Source organism: Silene latifolia, chromosome 10, assembly GCF_048544455.1.
Source record: "Silene latifolia isolate original U9 population chromosome 10, ASM4854445v1, whole genome shotgun sequence".
In the NCBI taxonomy this organism is placed as follows: Eukaryota; Viridiplantae; Streptophyta; class Magnoliopsida; order Caryophyllales; family Caryophyllaceae; genus Silene; species Silene latifolia.
In genome coordinates this window covers 4,452,933-4,477,900 of record NC_133535.1, presented here as the reverse complement: position 1 = coordinate 4,477,900, position 24,968 = coordinate 4,452,933, and the positions used below count along the sequence as shown (strand labels likewise).

General features: G+C 45.6%; 1 protein-coding gene across 3 annotated transcripts in view; it reads right to left on the bottom strand.

Moving 5' to 3' along the window:
• LOC141604783 (putative disease resistance protein RGA3) overlaps positions 1-22,027 on the bottom strand; it is a 34,359-nt gene extending 12,332 nt beyond the window's left edge. For all 3 annotated transcript variants that reach the window (XR_012526217.1, XR_012526216.1, XM_074423280.1), the window contains exon 1: positions 21,141-22,027. Coding sequence is in view for 1 of the 3 variants with exons in the window: in XM_074423280.1 (XP_074279381.1) it covers positions 21,141-21,786 (646 nt within the window). In the remaining 2 variants the exon portion in view is untranslated. The remainder of the gene's footprint in view (positions 1-21,140) is intronic.
• Between the last annotated feature and the right edge of the window lie 2,941 nt (positions 22,028-24,968).

The following is a 24,968-nucleotide window of genomic DNA, read 5'->3' as shown; positions in this document are numbered from 1 at the left end:
GAAATAACAATTTCATGTTAGGCTTACCTTGTTAAAAGCATGTTTGACTTCACTTCTAAAAAATGAGTGTTGTTTTTCAAGCTTTAGTGTGTGTTTGGCCTTACTTTTCAAAGTGTTTTTGGACTTGAAAACACTCTTTGGCCAAACATATCATAAATTTAAAAGCTAATAGTAGATTCTCAAAAGCTCAAATACCATCTTTTTGCCCATAAAAATAGAAGCATCAATTTGATGTTTCTGTTTCTTGAAAAATACTTTTGAAAAATTAAGCTTAAAAAATAAAAACTCATTTTAAGCTAATTAGGCCAAATATGCTCTTAATTTTCTAAAAGTGTTTTTTAAAAGTAGAATCATCAAATTGGTGCTTTTATTTTAGGGTTATTTAATAAGGATACTCTAACCTATGGATGTGTTTCTCAAAATACTCCAAACTATATTTTAACTACCAATAAAATCAACAATTACACCTTTTCTCTATAAATAGAATCTGTGTTTTTGTGACTTGTTATAAGAGGTAAATCTGAGCGGGGGTGCACCCTTTACCTTTTATCAATCTTCATCCTCCTTTATTTCATTCGTCCTTCCACTGTACTTTTTTTTTCAAACCATTTAGTGAGTCATTACGTATCAAAATTAGATATTCAATTAAAATCAAACAGTTCCCACACGGGACTCCTAGATCGGTTTTAGACATAATGTACTCTCTTCTTTTTTTTTTACTGTTTTTTTTAGGGAAATAATGTACTCTTTTCACTTTCCTAGACTGGATTTTTTCAGTAATTTTGACTCTTAAAGTTTTGCATACTTTATCGCTTTTTATTTATTTTTCAGATTTATTTTGAATAACTTCTTTGTCTTATCAACTTCATGATCTATTATTTGCTTTGTGATTAACTTGGGATTGCACGAAATCAAGTGATCTAATTAGCAACACTGATTAATAGGTTCATGCTGATTTGGGATTGAAAATCTAATCAACTGTTGAGTGGGTTAACCTTGATTAATTTGTGATGTGAATTGGTAATTGTAATCAACATTTGTTTCTAATAGCGACACTATCCCTGGGACTCCACTTTCATAAACTAAAATTAGCTTTTTGTTTGTTTATTTATGTTTGTATGCAGGTTGAGTAATTGAAACTGTTTCGGGTGTAATTCCAGAGCAGATGTTTGTTGCCACTCGTAGCTAGTAGGATGATGTCCTTGCTTGAATCCTCCTTGCGGTCTCCTGAAACGATGAACAAACTGAGGGCTCGGCTTTGGCCGAGCGTACTCACTCCGACGCTCAAGTCAGTGAACTTAGAGAGAGGTTGTTGTAACTTGGCTAAGGGTATATTGTAGAGAGATAAGATATTACCAGATGAATAGTGGTTATTAGGTCAATTTGTGGATCCTTTCCTCAATGAAGGTTGAGGAGTATTTATAGGCATTCACCTTTTGTCACGTAGTGGCCAAGTGGCCAAATGGCTATCGGTGAAAAGAGGCCGTTATACCCTCGGCCGATGGACTGTGGCGGGAGCTCGCCGAGGGTCTTGGATATGAGTACGCAGATTTGTGTCATTTGGCGAGTTATCGGCCGAGACCGGGTGACAGCCGATGGGCTTCGCGGCTAGACTGTCTAAGTCGTTGACTTTGCTATGGATACCCTTGACCTTGCTCAATATGTTGATTTGGTCACGGTGCGAGAATATGCCCCATCAATTTGCCCCAGCGTAGTCTATGCCGTGGTATGGGCTCCGATGTATGTTGAGCGTATATTCTGCGCAAGTATTTTTGCAAAATTTAGTATCGGCTTCTTCGGAAGCATCGGCGTGGTTCTTGTTAGGCCGTACCATATACCCCCCTCCACATGGATGCGTAAAGGGTATCCGATGTGGGAAATAATGTGATGCCGGCCGAGACCAGGGCCGAGAGTCTTGGTTATTTTTGATTGCCCCCCCGTGCTTCATGGATTGGTCGATCATGTAGCCGGCGGAGAGCAGGCGCCTAGGAATTTGTTGAGGGAGATGAACAGGCGAAGAGATGTGAATGGGCGTGTTGAATACGCTGGTAATCGTAGCATTGATTGACATTCTCGTTGCAACGATTGACATTCCGCGGTTGCATGTCCGACACGTGTCCGCTTTGCCGATTGGTTGACGCTTCATGGTGTGCCCTAATTGGTCCTTCTTCATGGGCTTTTCCTATAAATAGGGTAGTTACTCGTGATTTTGGCCATTACTTTCATTTCCTCAAATTTTCAAAATTTTCTCCCAAAATCTTCATCTCTCTAAACCTTCAAGGGCTTTCTTTTCTTCCAATCTTCGGTCTTCGATCCGTGAGTGTATTTCTTCAAGGTAATCAAACAAATTTTCTTTTATTTCGTTAGTAATTTGCGAACATGTCCTCTGTTGATCTGGGGGCTAGTACTTCTGCGCCAGGGGGGTTCCGTCGCGCTTTGACGAGGAGGAGATATTAGAAGCGTCCCGTTAAGGTTTGGGGGCCCTAGGTCTCCCTCTCCCATTCTTTGTCTGCCCCTCCTGGAGGAGTTGGAGGATGAGGATGATGTCGATGATGAGGGGGCTCCCGTTGATGGTGGAAGGACGACTATCCCGGATCATGGTGAGGCCTGCACGACCGGCCTCGACCGTGTATTTACAAATAAATTCGCAAGCGATTCGGAGAGACTCTTTTCGGAGATCATTTCTCCTTCGGTGAGGGGTATAAGATTGTTATCCCCGAGGAGGGTCGGGCGGTCTCTTTGTCCTCCCCGGTCATATTGGCGTGTATATTAGGCATCCGGAGTATGGGCTCGGTTTCCTTTGAATGAGCACGTCATGGCCATTATCAAAGCTATGAACGTTGCCGTGGCCCAACTGCATCCGTTGGCCATGAGGACGATAGTCGACTTTGTGTGGATCTGTCTTTTTAGGGGGAGGTCCCATCGATTAACTTGTTTCGCCGCCTCCATAGTCTTGGCCGTCAAAATCCGGCAAAGTGGGGTGGTACGGCGTACGGGCGGAGCGGGCTACGTCTCGTGAACAAACTCACTTCTTGCAAAGATCGCAAGGGCGATGGGTGTACGTCCAGTCTTGGGATGACTACCCGTTGCCTCGGTCTTTCGAGCCCCGTTCACTTACGGTGTGAGACCGGGATGAGTATGAGAAACACATCACCGGGGTAGCAAGGTTAAGATGGACGCTTCGTTTGTCCCCCTATCTTGTGGATGAGAAGCGGGCGATGCGGTTGTTTGATGCTAAGGAGGGATGGTGCCCCAGGCTCGGATTATTATCCAGGATGAGTTGCTATGCGCGCGTCGGCCTCATCCGGCCCTCGGGGTGAGTGGGGTCGGTGTGAGGCCCACTTTTGCTTGTTATGTTTCTTTTTCAGAGCCTTGTTTTACTTCCTTTATGTAACTCTTGTTTGATTTCTTGCAGATCGGTTTGGGCGGGATTTGTCTGAGAAGGACTTGAAGAGGCTAGGGCTTGACAAGGACGGGAAGGTTGTCAATCTGCGTCCTACGGCTGATTCGAAAGATCGCAGGCTATCCCCCAACGAAATCATGGAAAAGCAGACTAGGGGATTGGATCGGGAGACGGCCCCGCACGGGTTCTTGTGGGCGTCGAAAAGATCGAAGAAGGCGGCGTCAGTCGGCGGCGGTTTCAACGCCAACTCCTCTTCGCCCCGGTGGTCCAAAAGGATCATGTGGAGGTGATCAACATTGCGAGGAGGAGGTGACCGTTGCTAAGGTCCCTTCTCAGAAAAAGAGGAAAGACCCACCGTCTGCTTCCACCGATCTGGGGGGAAGCACGCCTCTACCCGACCCTCCAAAAAGAGGGTCCAAAGCGGTACGGATCTAACTTGTGGTTCGGATTTAGCCGGTTCGTTGGACGTTTCGATGACGAGACTTTACGATGTGTCAATGCACGGTGACATGGATGCCCTGTGTAAATTTTTTGTAGATCCATCACCGTGGCGGCGTTCTCACCGAAGCGAGCGGGGAAGCGACTGAAAAGACGATTGAGAAGGCGGGTGTGGGAATGTCACCGTTGACTCCGCACCCCAGAAGGCTACTCCTACCGAGCTTGTGGCGGAGGGTGAGAGAATATATAAGAGGTTGGGGAAATGGAGCCGTCTAGCCGCCTCTCTCATCATGGAGCAGGAAAAGGCCGCGGCCCAATCTGGGCCACGGATTGCAAAGCTCAAGCTTGATCTCTCTGCCGCGAGAGGGGAAGCCGGTAAGGCTAAGCTGGATCTTCGTGTTGCCGAGAAGCGTGGGAAGGAGGCCGAGAAGCCGCTCTTTGAAGGCCGAGAGGGCCAAGGAGTTGAGAGGCGATGGCGCCACGGCCAAGATGATGGAGGAACTGGAGAGGTATAAGGGTGCCTACGACGCCGTGGTTGCCAAGAGGGACGAGTGGGAGGATCGGTTCCAGAAGCAGGCGGAGGTGCTCAGGGACACACAGGCTATCCTTGCTCAAAAAGAGAAGGATATTGACATGCTTCAAGATGATCTCCTCCCAAAAATGTGCGTTCAATTCGGGACCGGCCGAGGAGGCGCCAAGGAGGCAATCGAAAGCTCGATCCCGACGGCATTTTCCGTGGGATAAATATGACCGACTCCTGGATGAGATGGTCAAGCTGCGGAAGCGTGGCCGCCGAGAAGCGGAGGCGGCGAAGGCGGCTCGGATAGCGTTGGCCAAGACGGCCTATGATGCAAAGGAGGCCGAAAAGGAGGCCGAGAGGCTAAAGGTGCACGAAAATGTCGAGCCTTCTCTTGAGCCGGCACCGTGGATCTGCTTGCCTCGATGGGGGAGCAACAGGCATAGGGAGAGGCGGTCGTCACGGACTCACCGGCATCTCGGATAGCCTTAGGCTGTTCGGGGCCAACTATTGAACCTTTCCTCCCTGCCATCTTTTGGCGCTTCAATTGACATGCTTGTAATCTTTTGCTTTTCTTTTCCCTTGTTTGTAAAAACTTTCTTGGTAGGTTGTGTTTAGGCTTACCCCTATGGGGACGGCCGTCGTCTGTATTCTTCTTACAACTCTTTTACCAAAGTTTATCCTTTTGGCCTTTGGCTTGGCCGAGGCATTGATCAACCATCTTTGTTTGTCCTTTTTGCGTTATTAATTGAGTGCCTTTGTTTTTACCTTTGCGTTATTAATTGAATGCATATCTCAACTGCGTAACGTCTTTGATGTACTGACCGGTGCGTCCCCGTCGCTCTCGGCAAGTTGCGGAGGTAATGGGGGTTACGGCTCGATAGCAATTCTTCTAGCGTACCGGTCATTGTGTCCCCGTCGCTCTCGGCCAATTGCCAAGGTAACGGGGTTATGGCTCGGTAGCAATTCTTCTAGCGTACCGGTCATTGTGTCCCCGTCGCTCTCGGCCAATTGCCAAGGTAACGGGGTTATGGCTCGGTAGCAATTCTTCTAGCGTACCGGTCATTGTTTCCCCGTCGCTCTCGGCCAATTGCAAGGTAACGGGGTTATGGCTCGTAGCAATTCTTCTAGCGTCACGGTCATTGTTTCCCGTCGCTCTCGGCCAATTGCCAAGGTAACGGGGTTATGGCTCGGTAGCAATTCTTCTAGCGTACCGGTCATTGTGTCCCCGTCGCTCTCGGCCAATTGCCAAGGTAACGGGGTTATGGCTCGGTAGCAATTCTTCTAGCGTACCGGTCATTGTGTCCCCGTCGCTCTCGGCCAATTCTTCTAGCGTAACGGGGTTATGGCTCGGTAGCAATTCTTCTAGCGTACCGGTCATTGTTTCCCCGTCGCTCTCGGCCAATTGCCAAGGTAACGGGGTTATGGCTCGGTAGCAATTCTTCTAGCGTAACGGTCATTGTGTCCCCGTCGCTCTCGGCCAATTGCCAAGGTAACGGGGTTATGGCTCGGTAGCAATTCTTCTAGCGTCCCGGTCATTGTGTCCCCGTCGCTCTCGGCCAATTGCAAGGTAAGCGGGGTTATGGCCCGTAGCAATTCTTCTAGCGTCACGGTCATTGTGTCCCCGTCGCTCTCGCCAATTGCCAAGGTAACGGGGTTATGGCTCGGTAGCAATTCTTCTAGCGTACGGTCATTGTTTCCCGTCGCTCTCGGCCAATTGCCAAGGTAACGGGGTTATGGCTCGTAGCAATTCTTCTAGCGTCGGTCATTGTGTCCCCGTCGCTCTCGGCCAATGCAAGGTAACGGGGTTATGGCTCGGTAGCAATTCTTCCCTTTGGGTGGCGATTATGGAGGACAGGCACTTGGATGGAAAACTTGGTTGTTTCTTCATTTAAGATCACGCGTTGGGGTGTCCACATTGGGTTTGGACACCTCCGCCGCTATACAAAGTACTTTCTTAAGTTGTCGGTGTTCCAATGGCTCATCAAAGGCACGCCCTCCATGTCTGTCAGCCGGTATGTACCCGGCCTCATTTCTTCAATCACCTTATAGGGACCCTCCCAGTTGGCCGTTAGTTTACCGTGAATATTTCCTTTGTTGGTGGCGGCCGACTTTCTTAGGACTAGATCTCCTACTTTTAAGTCCCTCTTGTGGACTCTTCGGTTGTAGGCTCTTCTCATCCGGTTTTGGTATACTGCCAAGTTGAGGCGTGCCGTATCTCGGCTTTCTTCGACTAGATCCAGGGAGGCTTTAAGGCCTTCCTCATTTTCGACTGGATTAAAGGTAGCGTTCGAATGTCGCACCGTCGCTTGATTGGTAGGGCGCCGGATCCGTAGACTAAATGGAAGGGAGTGTACCCCGTTGCTTCTTTCTCGGTGGTCCGTAGGGACCACAGGACGCCGGGTAGTTCATCGGCCCATCTTCCTTTAAGGTCTTCCACTGTCTTCTTCAAACCGTTGAGGATTGTCTTATTGGCTGCCTCCGCCTGTCCGTTGCTCTGTGGGTGGCAGACGGAGGAATACGCATACTTGATGCCAAGCTCTTCTAACGAGTTCATTATCGAGTCACTCCAAAATTCTCGGCCGTGGTCAAATACCATGACTTGGGGCAATCCAAAACGGGTTATAACATTCTCCCAGATTACCTTTCGACGGCCATTTGTGGTCTTTGTCGATCTGCTACGGACTTCAACCCATTTGGTGAAGTAATCGACGGCGACGATCAGGAACTTCCTTCCTCCGGAGGCCGTTGGAAACGGCCCTAACATATCCATCCCCCACTGTGCGAAAGGAAGGGGGCTAAGCACCGGTTGTAGGTCTCGGGAAGGAGCATGTATCACTGGGGCATGCATCGACGATTCGTGCACTTCTTGGTCTTTGTTCGGAGTCTTGAAGCATGGTGGGCGAAGTAGCCGGCTCGGAGAGCTTTGTGGGCTAGTGTTCTTGCCCCCATGTGGTGTCCGCATATGCCCTCGTGAATCTCTGTCAATATTAGCTCTGCGTCGGTCGAGCCGACACATTTCAAGAGTGGTCTTATTACGGACCTTTCGTATAGTTCCCCTTCGAATACCAAGTACACGGCGGAGATCCTTTTGAGCTTAGCCGAGAGATTGCGGTTATCCAGAACTCACTTGTGAGTTTGTATTTCATTATCGGAGTCATCCACGTTGTCTCGGTTTCCACGTCCCCTATCATGCCGATGGTCTCAGTGATGCTCTTCGCATTCCTGATGTCTACAAGCACGGTTCGGCTAACGTTTTTGACGGTTGGTGGCAAGTTTTGAGAGAGCGTCGGCTCGGTTGTTCTCGGACACGGGGACACATTGGATTTGGAAGGATTTCAATTTTGCTATGTCGGCTTTTACCCTTTCTAAGTATCTTACCATCCCGTCATCCCGAGCCTCAAACTCTCCTCTGACTTGGTTAGTAACTTGAAGTGAGTCCGTCTTTAACACAATGTGTTCCGCTCCGTGCGCTCGGCCATCTCGACTCGGTTATCACCGCCGTATTCGGACTCGTTGTTCGAGGCCGAGAAGGTGAACTTCAAGGCGTACTCAAACTCGTCTCCGTTTGGGCTGATGATAAGGATCCGGCTCCCATTGTTCGTCGTGGAGGAGCCGTCGGTGTAAACCTCCCATACACCTAGGTTTGGCTCTTCTTGATATGTGCATTCGGCTAGGAAATCTGCAAGTGCTTGCCCCTTTATCGAAGGCCTTGGCTTGTGCGAATGCCGAGGCCGGAGAGTTCTACCGCCCATTTGATAAGCCTACCGGATTGTTCGAATTTCTCCAAAGCTTTTTCCAAAGGCTGGTCGGTTAGGACCAAATCACGGGATGAGCGTCGAAGTAGGGTTTTAACTTCCTTGCGGCAATGACGACGCGAAAGTCGCTTTCTCAATTAGTGGGTAATTTCTCTCGGCGAGCGTGATGTATGGCCGACAAAGTAGATTGGGTGTTCTTTGTTTGTCTTCTTCCCGATGATCACGGCGACCGTGGCCGAGGTAATCGCTATTATGTACGGTATAGCGTCCCCTAGTATCGGCACTGGACAGGTGTTGGGAGAGTCGAAGATGAGCTTTTAGTTGCTTGAAAGCGCGCTCTGTTCCTCCCCCCCAGTGAAGTCTTTATTCCCTTTCAACACTTTGAAGAATGGGGTACTTTTGTCGGCTGATCGAGAGATGAAACGGGCGAGAGCCGCCATTCTCCCGTCGACATCATAACCTCTTTTCGATTCCTTGGTTCCGCAGATTTAGGATTGCTTGGACTTTATCCGGATTGGCATCAATGCCTGCACCGACGAGCACACCGAGGAATTTACGCCGGACCCGGTTGCACCGTTGGGTTGAGCTTCATCTTGTATTTCCTTAGCGAACAAAATGTTTCCGTAAATCGGCCGGTGCTCATTTGTCGGACTTGCTTTTCACAATAGCGTCGTCGACGTAAGCCTCAATGTTCCGCCCTTTTTGACTTTGGAATACTTTGTCCACCGATCGGTGTACGTTGACCGGCGTTTTCAAGCCAAACGGCATCATTTTGTACATGTATGTGCCGTTCGCGGTGATGAATGCGCATTTAGGCATGTCCCCCTCATCCATGAATACCTGGTGATATCCCGAGAAGGCGTCTAGCGAGGCTCGGCATGGTGTAGCTGCCGTGGCGTCGATTAAGCTATCTATCCGAGGCAAAGGGTAACAATCCTTGGGGCATACTTTATTAAGGTTGGTAAAATCTACGCACATTCTCCATGCCCCCGATGATTTCTTCACCATTACGACGTTGGCTAACCACTCGGGATAAGTACAAGGCATAATAAAGCTCTTTGCTAGTAATTTATCTACCTCGGCTTTGATGGCGTCATCTTTCTCGGCCGAGGAGTTTCTCATCCTTTGCTTGGGCGAATGCGGGGAGTACGTTTAGCTTGTGAACGATTACCTCCCGGCTCACGCCTGGCATCTCGGCCGCCGAGTAGGCGAAGACGTCTTTGTTTTCCCTCGGCGAGATCTAGGAGAGCGGCTCGAACTTTGGTTTTAAGTCGACACCGATAGTCACGGCGCGGCCTGGGTCAATCTCTACCTCCTCGGTCTCCGCTCCCTCTACTATGCCGACGGTGGTATCCGTGTGCTTGCCATCCTGTCGTAAGGATGGGCTCTTCCCCTTTTCTGATTTCTTCGCCGCTTTGAAGGATTGCGGGTTGCACCCTCGGCGGATACTGGGTATTCACCACCTCATCGTTCTCGTTCTTCGAGACGAGTCATGCGCTTCCCCGATCCGAGACATACATCAATGTCGAGCCGGATGGACATCACCGCGTCGGCCTCACTCGGGATGTCTCGGCCTATGAGGACGTTGTAGGCGGATGAGCCGTCAATGACCACGAATTCCGACATAACGTTCTTGGCTGCACCTCGCTCTCCGAACATTTCGGCGGCTGATTGACCCTGGGGTACCATGCCCCCAGAGAAACCGTACAACGGGGTGCGGGGGTCAAGTCTTCAACCTTCGCAGGCCGAGGCTAAGAAAGCATTCTCCGTACATGATATTTGTGTAAGCGCCTGTGTCAACTAGGCACCTCTTCACCAAGTGGTTGGCTATGTCTAGGTGGATGTCGGTGGATCGTTGTGAGGAGCGACGACTCCTTCGTAGTCCTTCTTCCCGATGGTCATATCGGGGATCTTTGAAGCGGGGTTGCTAAGTTGGGCACAAAGTTGATGGCTTGATATAGCTCATTCAGGTGCCGTTTGTACCCACGAGTGGACTCGCCGCCCTCGTTGCCCCTGATGACATTAATTACTCCTTTCTGTTCTAAGACGGGTTTTTTATTTGATCCGCCAGCAAGCATCGCTCTTGACCTCGGCAATATATTTGCCTAGGCTTCCTTCCTTAGGATCGGTTCCTCAATGGCTTTTTTCGGATGTCGGCAATCGTTTGTTAAGTGGCGGTGTAGCCGTGGTACTCGCAGATTGGCTTGTGTCACCGTCGCCCCTCGGCTTAGGGGCCTTTCCCACTTCGACCTTCTCTTTTGCTCGGAGCGAAGACTTGCGGCGGATACAACCCAGGGGGGGTGTGATCATCGTCATCGCTTTCGGTAGTAAGGTGCCGAACTCCCCGCGCCCGCCGAGTTACATTTCTGGCGGACTTATCGGACCGTGACCTATTGTCGCCGCGGCGCCTCTCATCCAGGGCTATCATCCGGCGGCTTTTCCTCTCTCGAGGGCTCGGCGTCGCGGGGCCTACCCAGTCTTGTGGTAATCTTCTACCTTGATGGCCCGATCGGTCATCTTCTGGCGGCGTCCGTGCCCAAACCCCGTGCTTGATGAGCTCGTCTTTTAAGTTTCCCTTTGGGAGGCCCTTCATCGGTCGAAAGCCGCAAGTTCGGGGTTGATTTCCGAATCTGCCTTTGGACCTTGCCGTCGAACCTCTTCATATAGCTTCGTAGAGACTCGCCCTCCTCCGCTTGATAGTCGGGAGGTCCGACGTCTCCACGACCGTCCTTTTGTTGCAAGAGTCTTGGGCTAAGAAGGCGTCTTTTAGGTCGGCGAAACAAGATACCGAACCGTCGGGAAGCCCCTTGTACCGGTTTTGAGCCATCCCATGCAGTCGTTGGGAAAACTCGGCACCGAGACCTCGTGGTGCTCCCATACCGACATGTAAGACTCGAAAGCCTCGGCGTGGTCGGTCGGGTCATTGTCTCCTTTATATGTGAACGGCAACTTGACTTGGTTGGCACGGCGGTGTCTAGGACATAATCACCGAGGGGTTTGTTTGACCACGTGTCGGATGACACGCGGCGACCGACTCCTCGCATTCCTAGTCCGGCTTCTCTCCTCGTAGCGGGAGGGACTTCTTCTCCGGCTCGGGCTTCTTCTCCGACTCTCCCGAGTCGGGCCGCCGGCTCTCCGGGGTGTTCCTCGTCGGTGTTGCGGCGGCGATGTCCTCTCCCGAGTGCGAGAAGGACTTACGTTTACCACGACCACTTTGGGCTCCTCCGGCGTCTTGATAGGGTCTGCTTCTCCCAATGCTCCGTTCAAGTTTCTTGGAGTCACGTTCTGGGCCCTGGTTTCCTGGACGGCTTCCGCCGCTCGCGTCGGCGTGCCTATGTGAGCTGGTGTACTCCCAATTAGGTCCAGGAGTGTCTTCGGTTTTGCTACGTCAACCACCTGTCCCATGATGGTGACCTGGTTGGCGGGGGCGGCGTGTCCGTGTTATCGGCATTCCGAATTCCGGTTGGACTACTACGCCGGTGGAGGGTTGTACTACTCCAGAATGGTGAAATGTATCATCTTGGTAGAATGTGGCTTCGTCGGTTGCGACTATCTCTTGTTGTTTCGACATCTTAGCTTTTTGGGTGGGTTTTTTGTGTTTTTGTTTTTGTTGTTTGGGAATGAATGTGACTAGCTTCTAGTGTCTTCCCCACAGACGGCGCCAATTGTTCCGGGTGTAATTCGGAGCGGATGTTTGTTGCCACTCGTAGCTAGTAGGATGATGTCCTTGCTTGAATCCTCCTTGCGGTCTCCTGAAACGATGAACAAGCGAGGCTCGGCTTTGGCCGAGCGTACTCACTCCGACGCTCAAGTCAGTGAACTTAGAGAGAGGTTGTTGTAACTTGGCTAAGGGTATATTGTAGAGAGATAAGATATTACCAGATGAATAGTGGTTATTAGGTCAATTTGTGGATCCTTTCCTCAATGAAGGTTGAGGAGTATTTATAGGCATTCACCTTTTGTCACGTAGTGGCCAAGTGGCCAAATGGCTATCAGGTGAAAAGACCGTTATACCCTCGGCCGATGGACCTGTGGCAGGCTCGCCGAGGGTCTTGGATATGAGTACGCAGATTTGTGTCCCGGCTGGCGAGTTGTCTGGCCGAGACCCGGGTGACAGGCCGATGGGCTTCGCCGGCTAGACTGTCTAAGTCGTTGACTTTGCTATGGATACCCTTGACCTTGCTCAATATGTTGATTTGGTCAGCGGTGCAGAATATGCCCCATCAGAAACAATTGTTAAATTTTGATTACAAGTTGAAAGTATAATGCATGTTTCGGAGTTTTAAACATGGTCTAATCATGCGTGTCTTTGCAAATGTTATCTGCTTGATGAATGATACTAGAATCTCCATAGAAATTGAAATTGAAGTTCAAATTGGATGATACTAGAATACTAAATACCCAGAAAGACAAAGGTCATGTTCTTTTGGACTGAAACTTATCTGATCTGAACTGAACTTATAGGATCTGAACTGAACTTAACTTATAGGATCTGAACTGAACTTATTGGATCTGAACTGAACTGACCTTATAGGATCTGAACTGAACTGAACTTATAGGATCTGAACTGAACTGAATTTAAATTAAGTGAGGTATAGGATCTGAACTGAACTGAACTTATAGGATCTGAACTGAACTTATAGGATCTGAACTGAACTGAACTTATAGGATCTAAAGTGAACTTATATTAAGTGACTTTAAGTCCAAAAGAACAGGGCCAAAGAGGTAAGGGAAGGGTTTTAAGAGGGGTTAAGACTTAAAATATCCAAAAATGAGTCTAGGGTTCCTAGGGTTTGTCTAATTTCTCTTAGGCTCCTCCTCTTCACTCGGGGCTCGATTGTGAGTAGGGTTTTCTGTTTTATTTTCTCTTGCGTTCTTGTTTCATTTTTGCAGGTCCAGATGAGGAGTACAGTTCGTGGGTCAAACCGGAAAGATAAGGGTATTTGGCTGGATGATGTAGGGGCGGCGGAGGGTGATGATGCGGCCGTCGAATGGGAGGAAAGCACCGATGAGGCTAGGGGTAAATGGTTACTTGTTGGAAAATTATGGGCATCGAGATCAATCAACGTCAAAGCTGCTATCGAGACAATGATTCGCTTATGGAATCCGTCTAAACCAGTCCTGGGAAACGTGGTCGATGCTAAGGAGAAAACTTTCGTCTTTCGATTTGATAGTGAACGAGATAAGGCGAGAGTGATGGACGGCCAACCGTGGCACTTTGAAAAATTTGTATGGTGTTTTAACGAACCAAATCAAGCGGGCAAGGTAACTGATGTCCCTCTCTGTCATTTTCCTATTTGGTCTCGAGTTTACGACCTACCTATCGCGGGTAGGGCTAGTTTATCAAATATTCGGAGAATTGGAGAGAATCTGGGTACCTTTTTGGAGGCCGATTTAGGGCAAAATTATGAATTGGATAGAGCTGTTCGCATTCGAATTATTCATGACGTTCAACAACCTTTAAAAGCTTCAGTTCCCATTAAAATGAAGGATGGTCGAATTGTTAACTTTGATGTTAAGTATGAGCGATTACCCATTTTTTGTTACGGGTGCGGAGTGATGGGACATGGGGAGAAAGACTGCGAACATGGCCCGTACGATGATGAGGATCTTGTGTTCGGAGAGTGGTTGCGTGCGTCCCCATGGAAGGTGACGAAAACTGCTAGTGAGGGGGCGGGGAAGGCTAAAAGGAATTTGAACCCGACTTTTGATATGGAAAGAAAACAGGAGGCGGCGAAGGATATTTCTTTAATGATTGAGCGCCTTCAAGCTATTGCTATCGATTTCAAGACTAAGAAAAGCGGCTCAAAAAATCAAATTTCGGAGACGAAGCAAGCTGTTGAGGGAGATATGAGAGAGCAGGGGTTGGAGGACCGTGGCAGTAATAGTGAGGAGGGGAATTCCAGACAGTAATAGTGAGGAGGGGAATTCCAGACAGATTGTGGAGTGGATGGTGGACAAGTTCACTGAACAGCATGGGATGGGGGATATGTCGGGTGCTCAACTGCATGACAGGGGGTCAGTAGGAGGGGAAGACGAAGTGCAGGGGGTGGAGGAAGAATCTGGGATGGGCTCAAATCTGGGAGGACACACGGGGATGGGGACGAAGAAACGAAGGGAGTGGAAGAAACTAGCAAGGGTCCAGGGAAGGGACGATAATTGTGAGATGATGGGGGCAACGAGTGGAAGTAAGCGCGAGAGAGCAGAGGAAGAGGGGGTTCGGTGAAGAAAATTAAAGCTATGGCAGACGGGGGCGACTTTATACCTGAGGCGGTGGTTGAGGGCACTCAACCCAGCCGGGCCCAATGAATCTCCTAAGTCTCAACTGTCGGGGATTGGGCAACCCCGACACGGCTTCTGCCTTGCACACTTTTGTGCGTAAGGAAGCCCCGGCCATGTTGTTTCTTTGCGAGACGAAGCTATGTGGTCGTGATATGAGGAGGGTGAGGGAACGATTGGATGGCTACTATGGGATGGAAGTGGATAGTTTAGGGCGTTCGAGGGGTCTCGCTTTTCTTTGGAGGAAGGAAATTGATTGTCAGTTCGTGTCTGCGTCAGTTCATCATATGGACTTCCATGTAAAGGAGGGAGGAAAGGAATGGAGGGTTACTGGATTCTATGGCTGGCCTTCTGTTTCGGACCGCCACCTTTCATGGTCTTTGCTTCGGTTACTTCATAGTCAGTCCGAGTTACCGTGGATTTGCATTGGGGATTTTAATGAGATTTTATATTCAACTGAAATGAAAGGAGGGAGTCGGGCTCAATGGCAAATGAACAACTTTCAAACAGCTATTGATGATTGTGGTTTAAGACCGGTGACATGGGAAGGGTATGCGTATACTTTCGATAATGGACAGGCCGGAGACGCGAACCGACAATGTTTACTGGACCGTTTTTTGTGTTCGGAGTCTTGGACTGATTTGTTTCCATATGCTAAAGTTTATCACTTGGTTAGAGAATGGTCTGACCATGCTCCTATTCGATTGGCCTTTGATAGACGTGAAATAGGGAGCAAAACGAGATCCCGGTTCAGGTTTGAACAAGTGTGGGTGGGGAAGAGGGGTGCGAGGAGGCAATTCGAAGGGGTGTGGAACGGGGCAATGGGGATTTGGTCGACACCATATCAGCTTGTGCGAAGGAGCTTTGCGCTTGGAAAAAAATTAGCATTGGTAAGATAAATCGTTCAATTGAAAGTAAAAGGTGACATTTGATACGGTTAAATGAAGGGCCGAGGACTGAGGAGAATGTGAAGAAGCGAAAAAAGGTGGTGGCTGAGATTGCAGGCCTACTCAAACAGGAGGAGCAATATTGGAGACAACGGTCGCGGGCTCTTTGGTTGAAGGACGGAGATCGAAACACAAATTTTTTCCATACAAGAGCTGGGGAGCGACGTTTGAAGAATTTCATTGGGATGCTAATTGACGATGAGGGCAGGGAATGCACGGGAAACGAAGAGGTCGCAAGAGTGGCAAATAATTATTTTCAGGACCTGTTCACATCAGCTGATCCGTCAGGCTTTGATGAGGTTCTCACGGGGCTTGAGGGACGCGTGACGGATAGAATGAATATGTTCTTACGGGCGGAATATGGTGAGGTCGAGGTGACTGAAGCTCTTAATCAAATGCACCCGTTGAAGGCGCCGGGTCCGGATGGGATGAATGGTCTATTTTATCAGACATATTGGCATGAGATTGGTCTGAATGTGGTGAGTACTGCCTTATCTATTCTACGGGGACATGAGTCGCCAGCAAGGTTAAATAAAACCAACATCGTCCTAATTCCGAAGAAAAAAGCACCTGACAAAATTCGGGATTTTCGCCCCATCAGCTTGTGTAATGTTGCTTATAAACTCGTCTCGAAGGTGTTGGCCAATCGCCTAAAGCTCTTTCTCAGCGATATCATTTCAGAAAATCAAAGCGCTTTTACTCCGGGCCGTCTTATTTCTGACAACATCTTGATTGCTTTTGAGCTGTTTCACTTTATGAAGAATAATAGACATACGGAGGGATATATGGCTTTAAAATTAGATATGGCGAAGGCGTATGATAGGGTCGAATGGGAATTTTTGCGACGAGTTTTGGTGACTATGGGTTTCAATTTCCATTGGGTCCAACGGGTTATGAGCTGCGTTTCTACGGTGACATTCTCGGTTCTGATAAATGGTTCTCCCAGTGATGAATTTCAGCCGAGCCGTGGTCTGAGACAAGGAGACCCGTTATCCCCATATCTTTTTCTCCTTTGTGCAGAAGCGTTATCAAATATGCTACGGAGGGCGGTTGAGAATAATTCCCTGCATGGTATACGTATCTCGAACTCGGCACCTGCTATTTCCCATCTCCTTTTTGCGGATGATAGCATTTTCTTTGTCCGAGCCAATATTGAGGAGGCGGATATTATCAATTCTATACTTCGAAATTATGAGAGAGCTTCAGGACAGTTAGTGAGTTTGGAGAAGACGATGGTGGCGTTTAGCAAGGGAGTGGGGGTGGCCCAACGTTCTGTGGTGGCGTCTAGGCTGGGGGTTAGTGAGGTGGAGGAACATGCTAGGTACCTTGGTCTCCCTACGGTGATAGGTCGATCGAAGAAAATTATTACGGATATTATTCGTGATAAATTGCGTAAAAGATTACAAGGATGGCGCGGGAAAATGTTGTCGAGGGCTGGTAAGGAGGTTCTTATAAAGGCCGTGGCCAATTCACTCCCTACCTACGTGATGAGTGTGTTTAAGATCCCGCTAAATTTTTGTGATGAACTTCGGTCTTTGGTGGCCCGATTTTGGTGGGGACATGACGAGAACAAGAGAGGAATTCACTGGGTGGCATGGCGTAAAATGGCGAGACCAAAAGGCAGTGGCGGAATTGGATTTAGGGATTTCCATCTCTTTAATCTTGCGCTTCTAGCTAAACAAGGCTGGCGTTTAGTCACTAACACGGACAGCCTATGGGCGAGATTAATGAAAGCTAAATACTTCCCAACTGGAGAGTTTATGACTGCTAATTTGGGATATAACCCAAGCTACACGTGGCGTAGTATTTTGGAGGCGAGGGAAGCGTTGAGCAAAGGATTGAGAAGGAGAATTGGTGACGGGATGGAGACGATGGTGTGGGGGCATGCCTGGGTTCCTAATACGCAGTCGGGGAGAATAATTTCACCGTGTTTACCGGGTAACGAGAACATGAAGGTGGCGGAGTTGATTGCACCGAATAGTGGGGGCTGGGATTTAGAGAAATTGGACCTCCTTTTACCGTTTGATCGGGAACGGGTTCTCAATATTCGTATTAGCAATGTGAGTCGGAGAGACATATGGTACTGGAGCCTCGAAAAAGATGGGATTTACACGGTTCGAAGTGCCTACAAGATGCTTGCTGGGGACCGGGGGATATGGCGGGTGGATCAAGCTGAGAACGAGAACGTTGGCTTTGGAACAGATTATGGAGCACTCCGGTTTGGCCTAAAATCAAACTCTTCGCCTGGCAACTGTGTAATGAAGCATTAGCGACAAGGGCGAACATTGCAGCTCGACTTGGAGGTGAGTTCCTTTCCTGTCCTTTGTGTCTTTCAAATATTGAGTCAAGTGTCCATTTATTTAGAGATTGTGGGGTCGCTAATTGGGTGTGGGATGGATTGGGTTTTGAGGGAGTGACGGCAGCCAGGGGAGGGGATATTAAATCCTGGGTGGAGGAATGTTGGAGGAACATGGACGATGATGATTGTGTGAAGTTCTTGACCGGCTGTTGGGCAATGTGGGAGTTCCGTAACAAAGTCGTGTTTGATAATGTGGCTGTGGACCCGGAGCTGATTGTAAGACGCACCAAAGACGTGATTGCTGAGGGTGTGGGAGACTGGGGAGAAGGGACTGTTGGGACGCGTGCTGTACAGCGAGGAAGAGGGAGGAATATTGGAGAGGAGCAAGGCTGGAAACCTGCAAAAGAAGGCCACGTGAAGCTTAATGTGGACGCGGGGGTGAAAGAGGGGGAAGGGGTTGGGACGGGTGCGGTATGTCGGGATTCGAGTGGCTTGGTGCTATGGGGTTTGTCTGTTCATCGCTTGCAGGAATGGGAGGTTCACTATGCGGAAGCCATGGCTATCCTGGATGGGCTCGAAGAAGCTGTCAACCGTGGGATTACTAAAATCGAGGTCGAAAGCGATTACCTACCTGTGGTGAATGCTATAAGAGAAAGAAGAATTGGTCAAAGTGCTTTTGCGTTAGTTATTGATGATATTATAGAACTTAGTTTACGTTTTGAATCCTTTTGTTGTTCACATGTTAGTCGAGCAAACAATGGTGTTGCGCATGAGTTAGCTCATTTAGTTCCACGTACAATAGGTAAGGTTATATGGGACGCGGGGTTGCCGCCGTCTGCTGTAATTTCCGATCGCAATGCTATTGAGTAATGCCTTTTAGGCATTTTCCTTAAAAAAAAAAAAAAAAAAGGTGTAAAAGAATTGTTCACCTGCTTAGCAGGTAGTCGGTCAACCAATTCTAATATAAGTGAAGGGGTACAATTGTTGGTTTTATTGGTAGTTAAAATAAAGTCTAGAGTATATTGAGAAGCACCCCCTTAGTTCAAAGTATTTACATTAAATAACCCTTTATTTTATGGGCAAAAATATGGATGTTTTAGCTTTTGGGAATTTTTTTGAAGTTTTAAGAAATGTTGTGTTTGCCCAAAAAGTGTTTTTAAGTCCAAAAACATTTTTACAAGTTAGACCAAACACACACTAAGAGCATGTATGGCCTTGATTCTCAAAAATGAGTTTTTGTTTTTCAAGATTAATTTTTCAAAAGTATTTTTCAAAAGCAGAAACAACAAATAGCTACTTCTATTTCTATGGGCAAAAATATAAATGTTTCGCTTTTGAGAATTTTTGTTTAACTTTTAGAAAATCATGTATTTGGCCAAAAAGTATTTGTTTGAGTCTAAAAACACTTTTACAAAAAAGGTCAAACACTCACTAAAAAAGAATGTTTATTTTTGAAGCTTAAATTTCTAGAAGTGCTTTTCAACTAGAAGCATTAAATTGTTGTTTCAATAAACTTTTAAGTCCATCTGGTTCCAACACATTAGAAGCTTCTGGAGGTAAGTTTTCTACACATTATTTTACCCCAAATCATATCTATATTAATACAAAAGACAATACTCAATCCTTAGCGCGCCACCTCATTAATGCCGTTTTTTTTTTTGAAATTCATGTTATGGTGGGACCCGTGAGTGTGTAATGTATTTATTTATTCAGATTTCCGTCTTTTCAAACATGCGATAAATTCCGTCTTACAACAAATTCTATGAAATAATATTATGAAAAAATTCTATGAATTAATATTATGAAGTAATTTTATACATTCTGTATAAATAAAATTAATAACATATATGTAGAATGAATTACAAATGCGAGTAAATGAAATTGAATTACATGATTTTTAAAACAAAATTACATAATTTCAAGAAGGAATAACATTTATATACGGGATCGAACATAAAACGCAAATGAATTACATACATATGTTAAAGTTGATTATATTAGATTATATTTCTTTTATCCGGTTGTAAAGTTTTTTATGTATGCAATTTTTATTTACAAGAGTAGATTACGTTATTCCCTTATAAACCAGTGTATGTGAACACGTGTTTGTAACAAATTTAAACATAAATTATGTAGATCGTAGATTTAGACCAACTAGATAAGTACAATATAAATGCAAAAACAAATATACATCCAAAAACATTAATACTGCCCAAATACATACCCGTGCAATTTTGCACGGGTTTAAAACTAGTTATCATATACACCAAAATCATCTCTAAATTACCCTGGTTTGAAAGTGTTGGAAAAACCTATTAATATATGTAGGAAATTATTTTTGAGACATGATTCTATTTTTAATTTTTATGATAAAATCATCACTAAATTACCATTGTTTGAAAGTCATCGGGTTGTGATTTTCATTATCACTAAGTGTACCCCTAAATTTTATTTTCCATCAATTAAACTCAGTTTTAAGCGTTTGGTAATGACTTGACGCGTAACCAAACTAAGTGCACTATAATCGTTTAACTCATGAATTTGCTTGCGCATCTTCGTGGACAATAGGCGATTGCATTAACCCATTGTTGGTTTTTTTTCGAAAAAAAAAAAAAAAAAACCTCAAAATATTACAATGGTACCCATGAGCACTTAGATAACTGGCAAGGGGTTATTCTAACTTAACTGGAGGTTTCGTGTTTGAGACTTGGGAATGCAGGAGTGTTAAAACTCATCTAGGAGAGCTTTATCACCCTAGTGGTTCACCCTGCGGAAGAAAGATTTTCCGCATTTCTGTTATGGAATTACGGTAGATCTCAACTTCCTTATTGTTTAAAATATGATTCCGGGATATATTTTGCCAAAAGATTGAAGGATTGAAAATATGGAATAGAAAGTCGCCCCCGCTGGCGTATATCGAAAGTTTCGCCCCCGCTAACTTCAGGCTCCGCCACACTGACCCAGAGACTAAACCGGATGGTGTACAAAAAAAAAATCAATAAAGGTAACTTTTGTGTTTTCCCTTTTGATAACTTGACCATGTTGTCATGATTTGGCATTGTTAGAATTTGGGCAGCGAAAGTATCGTGTACCCAAACGTCACCAACATAGATCATTTGTATAAATTGGAGGGATACACTTTTATAATTGTGGGGAGGATGTAAGAGAGCTAATCTCATATGGTGAGACCTTGTACCTCTCAATGAGAGTACAAGACTACACTATAATGCATCGTACATAAACCTATTTATATAACTTACGTGACTTTAAACTTCTCTCAACTATTAATGTATATGTCTCTAAAACTCTCTTTTAGTTTAATTACATTTAACATGTAATAAACATAAACTAATGTAACTTAAAAAGTTAAGTTTCACAATTAAGTGTCAAATTCCAACATGCATAAAAAATGGAAGACAGCATAAATAATTTTTTTTTTTTTGGGCAGCACAGTACAAATAATTGAAATCTAAAATCAGAAAGTAAGATTAGGAATTACCTCCAAGTCCGAGGATGGCAACCGTAGAAATGAGAGCTTCCTCATTACTTGGGCTGCACATTATTTCTAGCAATTTCTGCATCTCATCCTCCCTTCCCACAAATTCATTAGGATTAACAGCTGCATGTTGTCGAGCTTGACTCAATCTCTCGCTACCTTGGTCAATGTTTGAAGACATCCCCGTAATCCCATCTTTTGTGATTTCCACCTGTTTGAGACCCATGTTTTGGGCATTCTTGTCGAGTTCATCAAACATGGCTAAGGCATCCCTAACCCTGCGAGACATCCTAATTCGAAATACAATGGGATTGTTGTTACGACTGAATAAGCCTCGGAATTGCTTTTTCTTCTCGCGTTCCCTTCGGATGATTTCATAGTCGTAATCATCAATGATATCATCAGTAACATAAGCCGCATCCTTGACTTTTAAAACCCAATCGTTGACTTGACTTCTTTTGTCAGCATGTTTTGCGCTCTCTACGTCCTTGAGAAACAGTTGGAGGTTCGAGAATTTGGTCTTAAGCTTTTGAAGATCATCCTTGAGACCCCACACCATCTTCATCTCTTCTATGGTTCGACCCATTAACAGCTGACCCATGGCCTTTGTGGCATCAGTCGCCAAGTTGATCGCCGCCGCTTCAGCCATCGCAATGTATAGGCAATGGTAGTACACTCACACGTTAAGCAAATTACCCAACTTTAAATGTTCAGTAATAAAGTTATGCCAAAGACAAATGTTTTCAATTTTGATTGTTTGTGGGATGGATTGAGAATAGAATAGAACACAAAGAGAGTAAACAAGGCGATGGTTATATATATCACAATTTTTCGGTAATACTTATTCCGATTATTTGTTTATCTTTTTTTTTTTTTGGATGTCTTATTAATTGGTTTATTTTTCTATATTTGAAGGGTTTCTTATGGGGAAGTTGATATCCATATACACTATGAACCACTTGTCATTTAATTCGCTCTCCTTTCCTCTCCTCGGTAATTATGTCAAAATTAAAAGTAAATAAATGATTGGGATGAAATGAATACTCCATATTCTTTAAAAACTGAAGAATGATCCAACATTATGTTTATTTAATCAAATTTTCATTGAAGACGGGCACATTTGTTATAAACGAAAGACGAGTAAAGTAATATGCAAACGAATAGATAAGACAAAAGCGGGATTAGAAAGATATTCAAAAGTTGTTTCGACCATCATTGAAATCTTGGGTCAAAATCGTCAATTTTTCGCTATAATCCAAATATGACCTCTGGAGTCGTAGCCTATAGTTGGAAATCTTGGAATATAATAATGTATTATTGCGGTGAGGCACGTGAGCTCACATAAAATTTGTACGATCCTACACATTAACAAGTTACTTTCACATTTGGTAGACAGTAAGTTGTCGGGTTCACATCTAGATCAACAAATTTAATAATTGACTATTTATTGTCTACATGACTGGATACTTCCGTTAAAGTTTGGAATAAGACGAAATTTTGGGGATCTCGACGTTCCTAATAAAGACTTAGTTGGTATTTAAATATAGGGATACTATAGGGTCAAAGATATATTCAGGGCCGGTCCTGGGCATTGTGAGGCTCTAGGCGAAATGTTAAAATAGGGTCCGACTATAAAAATACAACTACTAATACAATTCAATAATCGAAACAACAGACGCACAAAATTTTTTTAAGGACACTAAAAAAATTCCAAGTTTTGAACTTAAAAAATTTAGAGAGAAATGATTTTAAATTTGAAGAATGGGAGAGAAGTACTTATAATTCAACCCTTTACTATAAAAAAAGATCAAAATTCTTTCAAATAGTAGCTATGGGGAATCAAACACAGGACCTCTTATAAATTGGAAAGATGCATAATCACTGGACTACTTACCTTATTTTGCTTTTTATTCGTAATAAAGCATATTTGATAAAGGCCTCGACTTGTAGCCTAAATAGTGGACTTCTAATTCCGTCCTCATGGGCCCTTTCTAGACTTGGGCCCTTGTCACTTAACCCATAAAACCCCTCTATGGGCCGGCCCTGGATATATTAAGATAATACAGTATATGTTGTTGTGTCGTGGTCTAGGTTGCACGGACACAACACAGACACGCTATACGGCATTTCAAAATTTTTAGGACACGAACACGGTAAAAAAAAACCAATATACATATTAAAATAAAGTGAATTTGAACAACATTATAACCAACATCTAAAATTTGGCGACAACCAATATTAATGTCTTATACGTTAAAATCAACTACTATGTCTTAAAAACTAAAAATTTCCAAATTACAAACCCAAATTTAAATAAGCATTCAAGTCTTACACCATTAAATAAAAAGTATCAAAGGTTCCAAATTACAAACCCAAATTCGAGTCTTACAATACTATTCGCCATAGTTATCAAACTGAATATTTTCCGCAAAATATATTAACATCAAAAGGCACCAGAAATAAGTTGGACAAACAATGCTCACCAAAAGCTGAAAAAAAGGGAGTTCACGGATCATCCTTTGTACCATTCGTTATTCATTAAATTTCTTTCGGTAAGTCGGAATAACAACTCAGTTATTCTCTTCTGAAAATTACATCTAAATTAAACAAACCCTAACTTCCGAAAAAACAACAATAATCTCCAAATTTAAAACCCCCAAATTTAATAACAACAACAATAATAATCATTATTACGATTGATTTTGATTAATATTGTTCCGAGTGTGATTCCGGAGCAGATTTGTTACCACGTAAGCTTGTAGACTGATGACTTTGCTTGACTCTTCCTTTCGGCCTCTCCTGAAACAATGAACAAACTGAGGGCTCGGCTTGGTACCGAGCGAACTCACTCCGACGCTCAAGTCAGTAAACTTAAAGGGATTAAGTTGTGTGTTACTTGGCAAAGTATATAGTACAGAGATAAGGGAGTTTATACCAGATTAATTGTGGGTTATTAGGTTATTTTTCGGATCCTTTCCTCAATGAGGGTTGAGGAGTATTTATAGACTTTCACCTTTTGTCACGTAGTGGCCAAGTGGCCAAGTGGCAGAGCAGGTGGAAAGACTGTTCTACCCTCGGCCGGGGGACCCATGGCAGGCCGGCGGGCCCTGTTGACTCCATGCCGAGGGGGTTTGGATGTGAGTACGCGGATGTGTGTCCCGGCCGGCTAGTTGCCTAGATGGTACCCACGTGACAGGCCGACTGGTTGCGTCGGTTAGGCTGTCTAATACGTTGACTTGCTGTGGATATCTTTGATCTTGCTCAATGTGTTGACTCGGTCAGCGGGTGCAGAATATGCCCCATCAATTTGCCCCCAGCGTAGTCTATGCCGTGGTATGGACCTTCGATGAGTGTTGAGCGTATTCTGCGCAAGTAAAAATTTCTGCCCCGGCTTCTTCTTCCTCGGCTTGGTTCTGCTTAGGCCGTACCGTATCTGCTTAGGCCGTACCGTATCCCCCCTGCTTAGGCCGTACCGTATCCCCCCTCCACATGGATGTGTAAAGGGCATCAAATGTGGAAAAGAAAATGGCGCTGGCCGAGACCGAGGTTGTGAGTGCCGTGTGCTTTTGATTGCCCTCTAGGTCTTTGCCAAGCTTGGTTGAATCAGCGGGCCGTTTGGCAAGTAGATACCAAGGAGCGTGTTGAAGAAGATACGTCGATTGGCATTCTGTCAAGGAGCGTGTTGAAGAAGTTTTGTAACTGTTTGTCGATTGACATTCCATGGCTGCATGCTTGACACGTGGCTCGGCGTTGATTGGTTGACGCTTCATGGGCTTTGCCCTGATTGGTCCGTTTCATGGGCTTTGCTCTATAAATAGAGCAGTTAGCCTG